The 19,501-nt window shown below is 40.6% G+C and overlaps 1 protein-coding gene across 14 annotated transcripts in view; it reads right to left on the reverse strand.

Annotated features, from left to right (window-relative positions):
- The window catches only part of ablim2 (actin binding LIM protein family, member 2), a 69,567-nt gene that overhangs the window by 6,661 nt on the left and 43,405 nt on the right, over positions 1 to 19,501 (reverse strand). For 2 of the 14 annotated variants that reach the window (XM_024287608.2, XM_024287607.2), the window contains exons 9-20: positions 18,664 to 18,705; positions 17,199 to 17,276; positions 16,672 to 16,815; positions 14,217 to 14,334; positions 13,470 to 13,724; positions 12,290 to 12,361; positions 11,326 to 11,340; positions 8,167 to 8,274; positions 6,557 to 6,610; positions 3,024 to 3,061; positions 2,740 to 2,848; positions 2,605 to 2,663 (exon numbers count right to left, since the gene is read on the reverse strand). In XM_024287608.2, the coding sequence (XP_024143376.1) occupies positions 2,605 to 2,663; positions 2,740 to 2,848; positions 3,024 to 3,061; positions 6,557 to 6,610; positions 8,167 to 8,274; positions 11,326 to 11,340; positions 12,290 to 12,361; positions 13,470 to 13,724; positions 14,217 to 14,334; positions 16,672 to 16,815; positions 17,199 to 17,276; positions 18,664 to 18,705 (1,092 nt within the window). The remainder of the gene's footprint in view (positions 1 to 2,604; positions 2,664 to 2,739; positions 2,849 to 3,023; positions 3,062 to 6,556; positions 6,611 to 8,166; positions 8,275 to 11,325; positions 11,341 to 12,289; positions 12,362 to 13,469; positions 13,725 to 14,216; positions 14,335 to 16,671; positions 16,816 to 17,198; positions 17,277 to 18,663; positions 18,706 to 19,501) is intronic. The other 12 variants (XM_024287610.2, XM_024287609.2, XM_024287612.2 and 9 more) reach the window with 12 other exon arrangements.

The raw sequence follows: 19,501 nt of genomic DNA on the forward strand, positions 1-19,501 counted from the left end.
ATTACATTTTTCTCCAATAGGTTAAGTCAAAGCTGCAAGCAGCGTTGAATGGCCCTTTTGCAGTACTTTTTTTTTTTTTTTTTTAAACTTGTCCTGTCCAACAGCTGAGCCAACAGATGTGGGCTGAGAGCTTCTTGTGTTGGGCAGATTTTACTGTCACAACAGGGATTTATTGATTATAAATCAACTGTTGTATTTCATGCTTTATTTATATTGATTATGTTTTATTTTATTTATTTATTTATTTTTCTTTGTTGTTGGACCGGACGGAAAAAAGGAAGAGGGTGGGGGAGGGGAAGAAGAAGATGGCAACAGAGGGAAGCAACATCATAAAACAACCAGGACTAGGTGATAAACTAGAATGGGCGGGGCCTGTCTACACACACACTCTATAGTTACACACACACTTGTTGGCCAAAATAGTCTCTACATTTAAACTAAACATACTCACATATACTATACATATACTACACATGTACTCAATTCAACTGTAACAGCAGCTCACACACTCCATCATACAAACCCATTCAGATAAAGACTTTCATTCTGTCACACAAACGGTTAGTGCTAAGGTGAGCTGACACCTGTGCTCAGGTGAGTGATTATGTTTCACTGAGGTGGATGGTGATGGAAAGTACTCAGAGGGAGAGCGCCCGGCCATCCCCACGCCAAGACCCCCCGCCGGGGCAGCAGCTGCAGCCAAGACCCCCCAACACCTGCCATGGAGCCGCGGAGAGAAACCGCCCGCCGGGCAATCCCGCCAAGCACCCAGACCGGGGCACGCGGGACCGCCGCAGAGGCCCCCCACACCCAAGAGCAGGAAGGCACAGGAACACGGAGAGTGCAGGCCCCAGCCCAGCTAGAGGAGCAGCCCACCACCACCCAGCGACGCCGAGGACCCCCCCGCCCCACCCCGGGTACGAGCCAGGGCCCCCCAAGGGCAACCCACCCCATACTCCAGACAACCGCCCGCCACCACCGCGGAGGCCCAGGGGGGGAGCAGGGCAGGGGCCGCCCACCCCCGCCGAGCAGAGGGGAACCCAAGAGAAACAGAGGCCCCTTTTGCAGTACTGACACCTGCTGGACCCTCCATGGTTTTGGTTAAAACAATAGTGCCACTTTAAAACCACCAAAGTCAAGCAAAGTTGTTTTTTTCAGTCGATCATTTTGCAGACTCTATAGGTCTAGGTCTGGGGTTGACAACCTTCACCTCTAAAAGAGCCATTTGGGTCGATTTCTCACTGACCACAACCCAGAAGGAGACACACACATACTTTAGAAAAATAAGACTTTGTATTTATGTTGTTGTTGTTTTTTATGAGGAATATAAGTAAACTATTCTTTTTTTGCATTATTAAAACAAGCTTTAACAGAAAATAGATTTTTTTTCCCAAATATGAAACGGCTTATACCTTTTAACAGAGAATCACAAGACTTACTTTCAAAATAAAAGACTTCAAATAGAATGATCTCAATGGAGCAAATCTAGTGGTAGGAAGTGTAATGACAGCAATAAAAAAACAAAAACATTCTATTTTTGAATGTTTGTTTTTTTGCCAGAAATTCCTAAATCTAACTAATTAAAATTAAAACAAAACTAATTAAATGTATTTTTCTGACTTATGAGACACACTTGAAACCCTGGAATTTGTCAAAATGTTTAGTTCTTGATTATCAAATCACTATGCAAGCTTCCAAAGCACAGTAGCCAAAGTAATACTGTATGTTATTTTACTCTTTAACTAAACTTTACAGTTACTTTTTTTTAAACAAAAAGTTTTGTATTTTTATTCAACCAGAGAGCCATAACGAAAGGGTAAAAGAGCCAGACGTGGCTCTGGAGCCATAGGTTGTAGACCCCTGGTCTAGGTAAATGGTCTTTGGTGACTTGGTAAATGTTTAGGCAGTCTTGCAAACAATTGAATATTCTGTGATGTTACAATTTGCCATTCAAGAATGGGGTACAGGCATGCCTGACATGGGTACAAGGGCTTAACATGTCAGAAAAAGTTTGTTTAAGTATTAGTAGGTTTCAATTTGATGTCATCAGATTGTGTGTGTGCGTGTGTGTGTGTGGGGGGGTCAGTTTACATTCAAATCAGTTATTTTCACTACATCTGATATGTTGGGAAATTGGGGTAAGTTTCTGTGCATGTTTAGTGGGTGAAATTTGGGTTAAAATCTGGAGAAGAAAGCAATATAAAAACTGTCTCTAATCAAAATGGCTTCATGTGGGGTTCCATTCTGTACCTAATGTTATAATTCATAAGAGATTCCTATTTCTGTTGTAACAAAAGATGTACCCTGCCTGGGAAAGGCTCCAGTAACAACATGACCCCACAGGGATTGAGCAGGTTTAGAAAATGAATGGATGAATGGATGAGCATCTCAGTTCATATTTTGACATTAAATAACAATAAAATAACTCAATAAGAAAGTATTATAGTTAGTTAAAGAAAACAACTGAGGACTACCAGCCCACCCTGACATCTGACATGTATCATGACAAGCCAAACATCAGAGTAGCTTCTATCTGCGTAAGGCACATTGTAATATAATATTATTACATGCTGGCACAATGAAGGGTGTGCTTTGGCACCTCACCTTGTAGATGCCGTTCCTTCCATAACCCGGCAAAGATGCTGACTTGTTGTGGGAAAAGTCTACAGAGACAGAGACATCCACTTCCATGATATGGTTGATCATTATTTGAATGCACATTTCAGAGTGAATCCTTACTGGGCTGGGATATGTCATTTGGGAGACTGCAGGTGGATTTGCATGAGTCAGGGTCATCATGACCCGTCGAACCATCAGTCTCACCCTTCAAGATCATCCAACTAGTCCTCTACAGAAGGAAAAAGAGAGATAAAAAAATGAAGGAAGGCAGTAAATGAATAGATGTGATGGATGAGGACAAACAATGAGTTGGTGAATTAGATAATAGATGTTTGATAACATTTAGAAATGTCTTTAAAAGAAATGAGCAGACATAAAAAGACACAAACTGTACAAAGACTCACCTTGCCATCCTCACCATCCTGCCAGGATGTTCTAGAAGCTGTAAAATAGTCAAATATTACAGGATGTCACAAGTAACAAGCTGGACCCTCTGAATTTTAGCCTAAATATACTTGGAACACAGTCAGCTGCAGAGAGCATTTCTGCACAGTGGGGGGGACAAAGAGAGAGAGTCTTTAGAGTTGTGCTAAAAGTAAATACACATAGAAAAGAAAGTACATTTTCCTAGTACTTAACCTTGTTTCTTCAGAGTTTGAGTTTAGTCTTTTGGTGGTGCTCTTCCTTTACTGACCCTGTAGGTTTAGTCAAGTTTGAACTTCTATGTATGTATGCTCTATGCAGCTGATTTTCTTGTCATATTTGCAAAAAGTAGTTTCCTTGTGTGTTTTAATATTAAGTCTCATCTTATTCCTATGCTCTGTGCACTTTCACTTCAATTCTAATACTAACATTAATTTCACATGTGCAACAAAACTCAAAGGAAAGATGAAAGAATGTTCAAACACTATGAGGAAAGAGACAAACTGACAAATACACAACAGAGTGATTCATGAACCCTCCCATTCACTGAGTGCACAATCCCAACATCCTCTGGGAACCAACTGAAGAACTGCTGAGATGAATGCAGACATGCATTGACCATGATTCTGCAGCATTTCTCACAGGCAACACCCAGGCAGACATACGTGACGGTACATTCAGACCTCCTGTCAAACAACTTCCCATTCACCACCACCAAAATAGAAGCTTTGCTGCTGTTGTGTCTAATGTTTGCTGAAGTTCAAAAGACAGAAACGGTTCCTCTTGATGCTCAGGAGGTTTGACTCATGGAGGTATCAGTCAACACAAGCAGCAGCATTGGGACAGCTGTGGATGAGTGGGCTGTTAGTTGGGCTGACATTCCAAGATTTACAATGATGTGATCTTGTATCCTCAACTATAAAATCCATGTCACTGCTGAGTGGTCATGAGCATGGTTATGAAAGTAGAATTGTAATTTAAAAAGATGTGGGTTGGAAATTCTTAAGTTGTGTTAGACTTTAGTGATCTACATATCACAATAATTAAATGTTTGCTTTAGTGGTTGTGACATAAGCAGGACTTTTTACCATAACTATTTGCAATCACTTTGCCGTTCATAATAAATGTGAGTCACAGTTTGGAAGAAAAACTTAAAACGTTTGTTGAAGTTTAGGTACTGATAGTTGTCACACACATGAATGCATAAAATGGTAAATGGTGTATCCTTGTATAGCGCTTTCTACCCTCCTTCGAGGGCCCAAAACGCTTTACAGTCACAGACCCATTCACCCATTCATACACTGGTGGTGGCTCCGCTGCCGAACACTGGCGCCAACCTCCCACCAGAGGCAATTCGGGACACTTCGACACATGGGCGGGCAAGGCGGGAATTGAACACGCTTGCTACCGATCAGGAGTCGACCGCTGCACCACGGCTGATTGGTCTCATTTTCTTTACCTAGCTATGACCCAACTGTGGGTTCAAACCTATAATCTCCCAGCATCAGAGTGGATGTGCTGTTGATTTTTCACCTTCTAGCTTTTCCTCTTGGTTTGAGTTTATATCTGCTTGTTGTACTATCAAACTTACAGTGTTACATTTTGGAAAACATACTAACTTTCTTCCCTTAATTGGTAGAGTGAAGTCAAGGTAATGGCCAGACTGTTGTAGGTAATTGTTAGGAAATATATTTAAAATTCATTTTACAAACTGAAATGAAGTTATAAACCACCAAAAACACTTTCTATGTAAAAGACACAAATCCAGAGAAATATGTCGTAATTAAACAGAGATGACTGTAAATAAGGGATGCCCAATACATTGATGGATGTGTGGACAGATCATGGGCCATCAAAAGTGATTCCATTTGATTCAATTCACAAGAACCTGAATCGATTCGATTCCATTTTTTTCCAATTCTTTTGATTCTTCAATTCAATTAAGTTTTAAGTTTACACATTTATACACATTTGTTTAAAAATACATACAAAATGTATGATTCAATTTGAATATATTTACATTAATCTGATCCAGTTCACATACTGTAAATGTATCAGTGAAATAATCAGATTGTTAATATCATTCAGAGTTACATGGATTCTCTAAAGGAGAAGTTCTAACTAAAATGTTCAGATCATTAACATTGGAAACATTGTTCTGCTTCTCCTGGAGGACGTTTCAGTTTGACCACTAGGTGGAGATTGCGCTATAGAAGTACACCTTATTCAAGAAGAAGAAGAAAGTATGGGGAAAAAAAAACAAAGTTTTAGACCACAAATAGTATCTTTAAAAAATATTTCCTTAAAAGAGTTTGAAAAATTAATGCATGTGAGTGATAGATGTTCATTTAGTCAGCAATGTATTATTTTGGTCGACCGAGCGTTAGCATTAGCCGTCCTGTGGGAAATTTTATTGAACATTAGTATCAAGCTAGTGGACTTTAGCTTTATGTGCAAAATCGATTTTTATCTTTTGTGAATCGATTATTGATCTATTAAGCTTAAATCATTTCAAACTGATTAATCAATTTTTTTCAAAACAGCCCTACTTTTTTATGATGTTTTTTTTAAAAGGTCTGTATAGGTAACTCTTTTGAAGCTTGTTTTAAAAATAGCCTCCATGCCAAAAAAGCTTTTGCAATCTTGATCTAAATGAAAGGTACCCAACTATTTTATCTGGAAAATGAATTGAATATACAGTCGGCTGTAAATATGTAAGAACAAAATGATTCTACTGTGGAAAGATACTGGTTTAATCTAAGCATTTGAAGGAAACACTGGATCCGTCCTTAATCCTATGTTCACACCAGGCTCAGCAACGCTTATTCAAGTATCCACTTTCAATGGAATGTCAATGTAAACACATGTACGTGCACGTCTCTGGTTTCCGCGGTAGAAGTTAAACCAGCAGGGACTCAAATTTAGAATGGGACGTATGGGTAGCGTTCTTTAAAGGTCAACTGTTTGAAAATCAATCAAAAGGGAAAAATGAATAATTGCAGTTTGTTCCCAGCTGGAACTATGACACCAAGTATTTCATAAATTGGAATAGAGCTGTGAAAGAAAAAAGCGTGGAGCAGGACTCAAGAGATTTGAACTGCTTCAACATTTCGCACCAAGCCTCTTCCAGCTGCAGGTTCATGCACTAGCATCCAGAGTGAACACCTTATGCTAAAAGCGTGCTCAAGTAACCCCGTTTAGCTTGAACGTGCATCACATGCACGGTGTGTACATAGTATTACACCTCATTTTGAGAGCTAATGAATAGTTACAACACGTTTTAATATTTACATCTTTGGTCTTTTTACTATAAATGTTGCAAACGTCCTAACCTAACATGTGCAGCACTTTCACACCAGGTCTATGCATGTGAACAGAGTCTATTGGACAAGGCAGGCCTCCACAGGAAAGGAAGGAAAACTGGGACAACACATGGAAAAATGACGAGTGACATGCAACACATCGTTCCGAGACAAAACCAGAAAAAGAGTGTTAAAGAGGCAGTTGACTGTACCATGCTGTTTGTAGATGGGGGGTTTTCTATAGATATTATCTTTGACCATTGTTTCTGAAGATGGAACCAGAGGAGAAGATAGGAAATGAAAGAAGCCAAAATGGGCAGGGAGGAGAAGGACGGAAAGAGAATGGAGAAAAAGAAGCATGAGTTAGCAATTGTTTAAGAGATGAGATAGTGCATAGGATGCAAGCAGGAGACCGTTTCTAGCTTAATTCAACATATTTGTGGGACTATTTCCACTGAGCTGCACAGTTCACAGAAGGATTCAGGTTTGATGTGAACACTTAGATTAGGTGGAATCATTCTCATGCCCCAGCTGAGTTATAATAACGTAGTACATTTTATGTGTTACATGTTTGTAATCTGACTTTTCATGACTTCTCAAATATTGAAACAAGTTGATACCTAACCACAATGTGGCAGATGATTCGGGCTTTCACCTTAGTTAACCACTGGTTTCGGTTTTCCAACAAGAAGGTGAGAAAGCACGGGACAGAACAGATGAATGAGCATAAAACAGCCAAAAGCACAGACCACTGTGCTGTAATGAACTGGACTGCTCAGTGGAAACGTGACTGACTACAATCAGATCATAGAGGTAGGATCTTACAGTAGCTTTCATGCACCATATTTCTAGATCAATTTAGTGGTCTTGATTGAGGAGCTATGCCAGCTGATCTGGTGCAGAACAAATCAACAAGTTTGAAAGAAAAGTACCAGATGGAACCCGAGGTGGCAGTAGTGTTACAAGAGTTTGAAATCAGTTCATTCATGTTTTTAACATCACAACATTGTTGAAACAAATTGTTAGAACTGGAACAACCAAATCCATCTTTGTGTCAGCTGAGCTGCAAAGACATGGATCCTGGCAATAGCTACATATTATAGGACAGAAAAAACACAACCGACAAAACAACAACACATATCCCATTTTCTGGCTTGATTAGTGTCTAGACTCTAGAGATTACAAAATTCAGGACAGAGACCCCGATGCTGCTTTCCCCGTTAAACTTGCTTCACACTAAAAACACCAGACTCCTCGGTGTGATTGACATTATCTTTCTCAAAGGAAACTTTTCTTTTTGGAGAAAAGGAAAGTAGTAAATGTTTTAGTATTTCACATCTAAAAAAACCTGTCCTGAACTTTTCATGTCATTAGAGAAGTGATGCTGATGCCTTTGTAACTAAATTTGTCATAAATAAATTTTGTTCTCCAACAAAGAAGAGCCAAATTTTTCCAAGGGATATTGATTTGACTGGTCTTGACAGAAAACTAAACATATCCTGGAATATGACTTTTAGAAGAAAAATCCCTTAACAACTTAAAACAGTTGGCCTCCAGTTACTGAGATTAAATTTAAATCTCGGTTGAACTGATGCCGAGTAGCAGTGCAGACTGAGAGTCCACCACTTCAGTTAGAAAGGAGAGGAAATTAAGAATGTGTAGTGTCCTACATTTTTAACTTAAAAAATAACAATTAAGTCCAACTTAATCCCAATTTTGGAACCTTATTTTCATTTTTTTTTTCAAAAGTGCACATTTTTGTTTTGTATTCTAACTAGGCAGAGTTAGGATAACAAAAATGAAATGAAAAAACATGGCCTACCTGGTATGTGAAAATGGCGAGGAGCAGCCACATACGTGGAAGTTGATGAAGGAGATTTTCCATCAGAGTAAGTGGACAAACTGGGAGTACTCCGACCACTTTCACTGCCTCCAATGGCAGACAGAAGCAAGAGGCCATAGGGTATGAGGAGTAAAGAAGAGAGGGTTGAGGAAAGGAGAACACGGGAAGCAAATTATTGTTATGCCAGTTGATAAAAGCAGATATATCATGTCAGTAATTTGATGACCCACCCCCTTTCTGTGTTACTTAGCCAAAAAATAGGGACTGTAAGAAACACATTCTTTCCTGTCCATGTTTAGTTCAATTATGCAACATATCAAGATAAAACTTTGATGTTAAAAACATAGTTTTTATTTATAGATATTGGGAAACAGGTCAAAGCCCATTAATTGGCTAATGCACAGACTGAAACCACAAAAAATACAAATTCTTCACATAAATACACCAAATAAAATAAAACAGAGGTGCATTATTTCAAACTTTCACACACCGTTGATATAAGTTAGAGGACAAGATTTAAAAGTGCAGGAGTCAGCAGTGAGGAAGTCAGGTGAAGATATGAGGAAAGAAAAGCATTTGCCAAAACACAAGTTTGTCAAAATGTGCCAAATTTAACTGTTAAAACACGAGCAAATGGGACATGTACACAAACAGCTTGGTGTGTGGTTCACTGTGGCACATGGAGTCCAAAGCAGCCAAACAGATATGAAGAGTCAATCTTGAGATTATATTGAGCGTGGCGTGAACTTTCTGTTGAAACACTGAAACATATTAAATGGTGTTGGTAATCTGAAGATAAGCCTAAATTCAAAATTGTACTTGATTCTGATCTCTGGTTTGACTTGTCTCTGGTCTGACTTGTCTCTGTGTCTCTGGTTTGACTTGTCTCTGGTCTGACTTGTCTCTGTGTCTCTGGTTTGACTTGTCTCTGTGTCTCTGGTTTGACTCGTCTCTGTGTCTCTGGTTTGACTTGTCTCTGTGTCTCTGGTTTGACTTGTGTCTGTATCTCTGGTCTGACTTGTCTCTGTGTCTCTGGTCTGACTTGTCTCTGTATCTCTGGTCTGACTTGTCTCTGTGTCTCTGGTCTGACTTTTGTCTGTGACTCTGTCTGCGGCTTGTAATCTCCACGGATCAAAGATCAGCTATGATTCATTGCACCTTTACTTTCAAGGTTTGGAGTTTCTTTTTCCAGAGCAGACATAACCCTCTCATCTGTAGCTGTTGAATGACTGGTGTCATTCAACGAAACAAAATCTCATCTTCTACACCTCCAAAGCTCCCAAAAGCGCACAAATTTCTTACCAAAAACCCTATCTTAGAAAGGCCTTACACTAAAAGGCCAGTACCAATTCCTCCTGGGAGTAGATCGCCAGAGTAAATCCAGGAAAATGGCACAATGATTACTGATCAACAGGATAAACGGAGCATTCAGACATCCTGTTCCTCAAACTACTCATGAGATAAAACGTATCCAGCCTTGCAGGGCTTAAGGTCCAACCCACAATTCTAACCCATTTATACATCTACTCAGGGGGTTTTGGAGCCTCCAAACATCAACCAATAAAGAGTCCGCAACAGTATTGTCCAAATACGAAGACAACAGGAAATTCGGTTCTGCACCCAACCCATCCAAAGTAAAATTCAAGGCGCAGTTCCAGTCACCACCCGTCACAATGACAGCCTCAGTATCACAGTTTAAAATAAAACAAAAACAAAATCACCTAATGAGAGAAGAAAGGTAGCCTCTCATTGCTAACAACCTCCCCACAGCCACCCCACATTAAAACTCAACCTGGTTAAAACAAAAGAACCATCACCCCCACAGAAAGATTAGTGACATGAGAGGAAGAAGACTGACCCTTCCACCACAAAGTCTGCTTTAGTGCCTGCATCACATCTAATAAAAATCTGATGCTTTATCAGAAAAAATGTCTGCAACAATCACCCTCTTTCATTATCCCTCCCACCATTAATTTTCAAAGAACCCACCCTAACCTTGTACTCAAATGGACAGAGTAGGACCAAAAGAAAAAGAAGCAACACTAAAAGGATCATTCATACACACTCATTCATGATTTTACTTAAATTATTTGTTACTTATTTTAATTATTTGATTTAGTTTCAACTATTTAGAGCTCTTAGTCTTTGCAGCTCTTATCTGAGGCCATGTTTCTTCAACATAAACCGTTCTCCCCCCATCGAACACATCAACACTGACCAATTTCTATAAAGTTAATGTCTGAACACATTTTTCCAAATCTGAAACATAATCAGCTACTTTACCCGGTCTACTAAAGGAGTCATCAATTATTTCCACAAGAGAATAGAGATCAACGCCAAAAACACAGAGTCAGATCTGTATGAGTACAAGGGAGAACCCCAACACCAACCTGGTCAGAAACGGTAGTCAAGCCATCTGCACACGCCACATTTGCCTCTTTTACTCCTGTACACGTGAACTCTAGCGTAATGATCGAAGTCACTGCCAACTCCTGAATCCCTGAAGCCCCAGCAGTAGCACCCGCCATTACGCCAACTTCCCCCCTGCTGCCGGCAGTCCCAGAACTGCCGCCCCCCCCAGAATCAGATGTTTCCCTCTGAAGCGCACATCAAGAGCCTATGGTGGAGCAAACATGAACACCTGTTTCCAAAAGGACTGGACAGACTTCAGCTTCTCACTTTTAGTTTAGAAACTGCAGGCGAGTCTGTCAGAGCGCGGCAGCTCCTGTTCCAGCGCCCTATCGAGATAGACGGGGGAACGCCCAAAACAGTGACACGCAGGTACAAGGTGACGCCACTCGATCATAACTCTGACCCTAAGCGTTCCTCCATTAGAGAAACAATAACCCCTTTCTGCATTCTGGAGGCATAAGCGATGTAAACACGCCAGTCAAATCCCCCACAGCCAGCAGGACAGTTTCCACAGAAATCTGCTGTTCGGACCGGAGGTGGACCACGTGTCTCAGGGACAGGGAAGACGTCCCAGGTGGCATCCCAGGGATGCCTGTGAACCGCAGCTCACGGACACACAAGAAATACAACAATAAAAAACAACAATAAATAACTTATACTGAAAAAAGCAACAAAAACCACAAAACCACATAAAACAAACTCTCCCAGGAGCTCAGACTCACTCACCCACGATCCAACAAACTTCCAGCATGCAGTGCAAGAAAGATAGAAACAAATGAGGAAGTAGTAAAAGAAGGAGAAGAATAATTTCAATCTTTGCAAAAACAACATAGGCTTTTTTCAAGCCACAGGTGGTGTGTGGTTTTGTCTGTACTCTGCTCCTGCACTCATTTTCCTTTCATTTTGAGAGTTTTTCAAACATTTTGAGTCTTTTCATCGTTGGGATTACAATATGGTTCTCACACTTTGTGTGTGGAAAGGACCACAATTAAACAAGACTTTTCAACAGCTGGCTAAAATTCTACTTTAGATTTAGTTGAAATCAGATTTTTGGTGAATTATCAGTTTTTATTCTTATTATTTTTGCTTGATGTCGTGTCAAAAATAGAAAGAAACTACTCTCAAAAAACATCTGTGAGTTATTAGAATAGCAGCAAAAAAAAACATGGAAAGTCCTCCCATTCTGCAGCTTGTCACAGGTTATTCTTCTTCGTAATTTATGGTAGCGTTCACAGGGAAGCTGCTCACCAAGAATCATCAACCTGTCACCACAATGATCTACCAAAACAGAAATCCACCTTTTTCAAGACTCCCATGAACACAAATGCACCTGAACACCAAGCATGTGGGATCTTACACACAAAGGGTTGCTCAGGAAGAAAGCAACACAATATATTTGGTTTCTAAGGCAGGCAAACAACTGCAATCTGACAAGAATAAAACAAGAAATGTTAGCTGTCACAGGCGTAAATTCAGGTCTACATCCAGTTAAACCATGCACCACAACAACCACAGACACCAAACAAAGCAAACAGAATGGGGGAAAAAAACGGAGGGGTCGAATGACTGATGCCTGAAGCACCTCAGAAAACTAGAAAACCAAAATTCCAGATGACAACATGCCAAAACCTGCCAACAATTCCACCAGGGAGAGAAGACACCGATGACAGAAAGACTGCTAGTTTTTTACCATTGGGAGGAGGTAAATTGAGATGTAGGGATGTCCTAGGTTTAGGATCAGGTAGGGGGTCCTGTGTGAGCCCTAAAAAGGTCAAGCAATGGGTAGAAGATAAATCAAGGGGAAATGGTTGGAAATTTCAGCAGAGTTTCCAGAGTGCGAGGGGAGCTTTTACAGAATTTGCTTTTATTGATGCTGATCCTTGAATCTGCCAAATCGTACATTCAGAACACATCAAGCAAGATGTTCTGATTCCCATTTGGCTCATACAGTAAGTCTCTATCTTAGTAAGTCTCTAATAGCAGCCGGGCTCCACCCATCTTCCTGGGGTCATGGTAACGGTTTAAGTTGCAAACTACTGTAATGATGGCCAAGAAACGCTCATTTGATTCAGCTTTTAGACTTGGTGCAGTAACATACACCAGCAGACATTCTGGAAGGGAATCTACGGCGTTTGGAATGGGTCCTCAACACATCAGAGAACGGTGCAGGCGGGTGATATGGAGAAGACAGCAGCAGAAAAGGATCAACAGCTATTACTGTTTATGTCAGATGATGTACAATTTTTTTTTACAAAAGGTGACGTGATGGTACTCAGTTTGTGGAGGTTCATGTCAGGTATGGTACTGTTAATGCTCGGCGTAAGGGTGTAAATTAATAATAGCAGTTTGTGCCCTGCCAGAATGATCTGACACCAAGTCTTTCATATTTGGGCTAGAGCTGCTATAGAAGAAGCCTGGGGCAGGATTTAAGAAATTTGGTGCCAAACCTCTTCCAACTGTGAGTACATGCGCTAGTATGGGGAAGTGACGGTCTAGTGTGAACACCATATGCTAAAAACCCTCATTCAGAATGTTTTTGAACACATGCTTGGTGTGTGTGAGTTTCATAGAAAGAGTTTCCAGCACGATTCATTTGTTGTTTCACTACAACCCATGCCGATTCCAGTCTTCAGTACTCCATTCCAATGAACCGTTGATTAAGACAAAGACGGAGGCATGTTGCTGTTGTTCTGACACCTAAAACCTTCCCAGGTTTTCAGAATATTCAAGATTAAAATGAACTTTGGTAGAAAAACAAAAATGGTTTTGCAGCAATATCAGTTTACTTTAGCTAGAAGCCCTTTGTGTTTGACAACAGCAACAACCCCAGGAAATTGTTCATTGTTGGTTTTAGTTTCAAACATTGATACCTCTGAAGTAAGGGATGTAGTTGTGCTGCTGCAGCATGGCCAGTGTGGTGGGATTTAATTGTAAAGATAAGCCAGTACTGCCACCTAGTGGTATGGGTGAGCATGTGCCAACACAGCCACCATCACTTCCTTCAGCTCCATGAACAGTGAGGGACACAGGTTCCTTAGCCCAGTTGGAAGGCTGTTTATTTCCAGCTCTGAAGGCTGGGGGTGAAGCACTGTAGTTGCGGGCGTGGACGTTGTATACTTCTGGGCCTAGACAACCAATCAGATCACAGAAGACAATTACTTATCCTCTTCCTCAGTCTTTGCTTGACTCATCTCCAGAGCTGACATTTATGATTTTAAGCAGTTTCTCTGCACATAAGCAGTAATGAAGCACTGTTGTCCTGAAGTTAAGAAAAAGATGAAATGGTTACAGTTTAACAGAGATGTTGAAAAGCCACAATGACAGAAAAAAAAGAGCTTTGTGACTCACGCTCTTGTTTTTGGTTAGGACACCACTACTGAGAAGTCCTCTCAAAATACAAAGGAAGTAGTTCATTTTGTGTAATATTAACAGCAGATGTTGCTTTCTGCATAATCACTATGTTTACTTTGTCCAGGCCCCTTGATAATCTTACAGGAACTCTGAAGGAACTGCTAGGCTCAGATAAGAGCATCTGAACAAAATCATGTTTTAAATCCATTTTCTTTTCGATTTTTTTTTTTTTTTACTGACAGTGAAGTATGCATGATGGCTGATACCTGCACGACTGTAGTTTTGGGGGGAGCGGGAGGGGGTGCTTCGGCCGTAGCCCCCCAGGGAGCTGTTGGAGCTGGGGCTGGAAGGTCTTCGCTGACGGGGGGATTTTTCTCCATCACCCTGGGTATACAGAAACACAAGGACCAAAAATATCATACTATTCTGTTGCCTGATTTGACTGATATTGAGAGTTTTTGCTCAGCGTAACTGTTTAGTGATAATAAAACTGATTTATTCCAATTAATTGAGTTGTCTGAAATGGAGGAGAATTCGTTAATAATTGTTATCGTTTCACTTATAGAACGGGATTTATGTAAAAAAATAATAATAAACCTTATTTATAAAGCACTTAAATTGTCCATAAGACCCAAAGTGCTGTACAATCACAGAATAAACGTAAAAGTAATATGTCATCCGCATAGAGACTAATTTTATGATTGCCATGTTTTGTTTTAACTCCTTTAATGTTCTCATTCTGTCTTATTGCTGCAGCCAGAGGCTCGATGAATATTGCAAAGAGAGAGGGGGAGAGTGGACAACCCTGTCTGGTTCCTCTTCCAAGAAAAAACCTGCTGGACGTCTGTTTGTCCGTTCTGACTGAAGCATTTGGGTTGTGATATAATATTTTAATCCAATCAATGACTGATTCTCCAAATCCGAACTTGTGGAGGGCAGCGATGAGAAACTTCCAGTTGACTCTGTCGAAAGCTTTTTCAGCATCCAACGAGAGTATGTTCATTTCCTGTTTTTTAATAGTGGCAATGTCTATGATGTTAATAAGTCTGCGGACATTGTCACTCGATTGTCTACCTTTAATAAATCCAGTTTGATCATGGTGAATTATGTGGGGAGTGATTTTTTCTATTCTCTGTGCTAATGCTTTACCGATAATTTTAACGTCTGCATTGATCAGTGAGATGGGACGATAGCAGGAAGGAGTTGTGGGATCTTTCTCTGGTTTGAGAAGAAGGATTATATTTGCTGAATTCATGTTTGGTGGAAGTAACTGATTAATTCATTTAATCTGGGAAGGTTTACGTTATGACGTGTAACGGTTGGCAGACACCTACAGCTGAGGGGGCTGCAAAAAGGAAGAAATCAAGTACGAAGGGCTTATGACTAAAAAAGGTTAAGAACTTCTGCTCTATGCCACTCCTCAGAGAGAGATGTGGAAAAAACTGTTACACCTACATACAGTATACAGTTTAATCTAAAACTAAGTCTTTTAAAAACGATTTAATGCCTACAGCAGTTTCTTTCTCCTCCTCAAATGCAAAAAAAGCCATTCTAACGCTAGGGGGCGGGGCTAGTGATGGGATTCCAGCTTTTTGCTTCTGCTCAGTAAAAAGACCGTCTCCTTTGGTCCGACTTTCAGCTCCCAAGCGGCTCTTGAGGTTGTTTTAATATTATCGTCAACAATAATATAAAATTAATAACGATCATTAAAGTGCAGCTTTTTAACAGTCCGACACTGAGACGTGAGGTCTCCTCAAAGTATCTCAGTCTCTTGTTGGGGTTTGAATCTAGGCTGTGATTACAGCGTTCAGGGCATGTTTGGACTGTGACTGATCCCTAACTCTACATTAATCTTCATTTATTACAGAAATTTGAACTGTAATTCGCTACATTCCTGTTACTTACTGTAATTGGTTCCTTTGTAATCTGTTACCCCAACACTAGGGATGTAAAAGATATTAGATATGTATTGAAAAATGGATTAGGCCGTGTGAATAACAGCAGCATCTGTTAGAGATGTAGAAAATAGATGTGTATTGAAAACTGATCGAGCAACTGCAGCATCGGTTGGAAACCACAAACATGAACCAGATCATGTTAATTAAAAGGTATAAAATCAATGAAAACGTAAAAAAATCTATTTCTGGCAAACTGCAGTTTGTCTTCCTGTTTTTTTTCTACCATCTTTGTCTTTTTTTGGTCATGAGATTCAAACAAAAAGACGTCCAATCATAAACTTGCTTCTTCCAAGTCATTACCTGAATACATTTCTTGGTCTAATGCCGTGCACTATTATTTATAGCTTTAAATGCCATATGTACAGGAAACATCTAGATTGTTGTGTTTCTGGGTAAAGAATCGTATTGTTTTGTATCACCAAAAAGTGAGTTGAATCCTTAATGTCTCGATTCATGGACCACGTGTGGAGATGCGTGTCGAACCGTGTGAGAGGGAAAGATGCACGGCCCTACCCAACACTGCTCTCAGATAGCCAGATATGAAGACAAGTTACGGTTTACTACTGTGACTTGTCCTCCTTATATCATATTTAGCTTACTTTGAGGATATTTCTGCATTTAGATTAAACATTCCTTGGGAAAAACCTTGCTGAAGACTCTTGAATGTGTCTGATGAGTCAAAAAACAGAGTTATACTGTAACTAAAAGTGTCAGGAATAGAAATTTTTCATGTCATGCTTCATTCTGAGCGTGGCGGCGTTACCTCTCCATAGTGCCTTTCTTCAGATGGGTAGCTGACGTACGGAGAGTAGGACAACATGTCAGGCCTGTCAATGTTGTAGATGGCCTTGGTCTTTGGAAGAGCTGCCAAGTCCTTGTAGTCTAGCAACTCCTCTCCTAGTTTGGCCTGCCAGCAGAGACCAACAAGAGCAAAAATGTTTCATCTATCATAAAGCACAATTTTGAAAATCTCTCATTAAGGTCATTTAGAAAGAGGATAGTTAATGCCCATAGTTACTGCTGGGACCAGCATTTAGAAGCAATATGCTTTAAAAAAATAGAAAATCACTAAAGGGAAACATTTTCTGAAGGCTCATGGGCAGGCCTTAATAAAGAATTGGAAAAAAAATCAAGTGAGAAAAATGGGACTTCGATTTAAAGAAAGCAAGCATCAAACGGTTCAGATCAACTGCCTTGCTTCAAATGTTCAAACCAAAAGTTGATTAAATGGAATTATTTCTCTTGTTCAGTAGATAAAGTGTAAAAGTTGAAGTTAAAGGAAATTCTTACATAGATGACTTTACTGGGAGAGCCTGAGGCGCTGGAGGCTGGGACTGAAGTGATGCTCTCTGAAGAAGTTCTTGCCATCTGAAACACAGAAAATGCTGCTCCTGAAAATGGGAGTTATTTGGTATTTGAACACATCGGTTTCCCTTGTAGCATCAGAAGTGACCTGAAAGCTATTCTAACATTAATGATTTCTATGCAGGAGGAATAACCTCAAGAATAACCAGGAATACCAATAACAGGTTAAAGTCCCTCTCCAACTACATTTTATTCATTCCAAAGTCATTCCCAGTGGTCTTCTCATTACCATGATGACGTTTTTAACCAAAAAGCCTGCCTCTGTATTTTCAGCAGAGCAGCAGGCCCTCATCAGAAATGTTGAAGGCAGGAGTGTTGGTGCAGGAGTTAGCTCCGCTAATATCCCATCATACCTTTGTTTACTCTCTCCTGCTAGCTGATAGCACCTCAAAGCCAAAGCCAGCATTAGCACGGCAAAAGAACAGCCAGAAATATCTTTGCCATCCAGCCGTACAGTTCTGATCCAGATTCCAGCTCAGATCAGGAAAATGAAGACATGGATCTGTTTCTATGCAAGCGGACGCATCAGAATCCGAGCAGAGAAGGACTTTGACCGTGGCTGCGTCACAAACACGGGCTTATTTAAACATCCAGTCTCCATCTGTACTTGATCCAACACAGTTTTCATCTTAAATTCTTTTAAATATGTCCTCCAATATGATAAAATTGCAACATGAACACATTAGAAACACCAAAAACACCTTTTCATTGGAGTGGGTCTTTAACTTTATTTTGAAAAATCTGAAAAACTCTCTGTAGAAACTGCTTCATAGGTGTTGAAAGCCAAAACCAAACGATCAACACTCCGAGCTGATGTCAGCAGCTCATCGTGTCTTCACTGACTGAATAATTTCCCTGCTGAAGATGAATCAAACCACTCAGATTTACTAGTTGAGTTAAACACACACCAATCACTAGCAACACATTAGAAATGTTGATAAAGATAAAGAAATCGTATTTTATTGAATGTTTTTTCATTGTCTTAGAATGCAAGCAATCAGACTTCTCTCTTAAACAGAACAGAGAGAGGGTCTTCTAAAGCCCGGCGGGCTCATTAGTGAAGCACACAGATCATGCACACGAGCTGAACAACAGAGAGGACCCCGGTTCTGGTCTGATCTTTCCCAAAGCTGCAGGAATCCTCAGAAGCAAGCCCAAAAAAGTCCTTTCTGTCTGTTCATGTCGTGTGAGTGTTCAACTCAGAACATCCGTCCTTCTCAAGCCCACTGTGAGCATGCTCAGTCCCATCAGCATCAGTGACGTCAGCAGAACCACACCACGGTGTGCCGGCAGCAGGAGGGCAGCAGTTCTCATCAACCCATGCAGGAAATGACAGCGGGGGAGGGGCTGGGGAGGGTACAGGCTTATGGGAATGTACCGGAGAACCGACCTCATGCTCAGGGACGTCAGTGAGCTGTATCCGGACCTGCTTCTGAGAAGAAGAGTGGTGATGAGGAGGAATGTGGGCGGGATGTGGAGGACGGACAGTCTGAAACTACTTTCAGTTTAGGATCAGCTGTTTTCCTGAACGGATCTGTACGAGATGCTTAGAGCAAGTTGAACTTACACATTCTTTGATGCTCAAATATAATTACAAATATTGAAATCCAGATGGCAGAACATTGTTTTCTGTGCTGCTCAGAGCCGTTGATTATTGTATTGCTCCTCAGAGAGAAAGCTGAGGCCATGTCCACACGTAGGCGGGTATTTCTACAAACGCATATCTGTTGACCTCCGTTTTAAAAAAGTGTTGCGTCCACACATGATCGTTTTAAAAATAATTCCATCCACACGTCCCCGCATACTTGCGCTCTTGGACGCGGTTATGAGCTCGTCAGAACAGTAGTTGACAGTGGCAAATTGGAATTTCGATAATAAATCCTCCTAATGGCAACACCACAATTTCGAAAAAACTCGCATTTTTCGAAAAAAGTTTATGCTCTTACAGTAGGTGGCATTTGGGGCGTATCGAAACAGACATTTTTCGCAAAACTGTTTTGGAAACACTTTTTTCGAAATAGATGCGCCTCTTTGTGTGTCTGTGCTGAGCCCAACACGCGGATGGCAGCAGAGATCCAGCTTCATGGCTTCATTTGCAGCTTCACTTCCGCAGCTTGGAGTCTGAAGATGCTGAAGTCTCGTTTGAGGAAAAGCGCGAGTGCAGGGACAGAAACCTAAATGCATCTCGTCATGTTTTTAAACAGAAAAAGGTCCAGCAGCTTACTTGC

The sequence above is a fragment of the Oryzias melastigma genome, linkage group LG18 (assembly GCF_002922805.2).
Source record: "Oryzias melastigma strain HK-1 linkage group LG18, ASM292280v2, whole genome shotgun sequence".
In the NCBI taxonomy this organism is placed as follows: domain Eukaryota; kingdom Metazoa; phylum Chordata; class Actinopteri; order Beloniformes; family Adrianichthyidae; genus Oryzias; species Oryzias melastigma.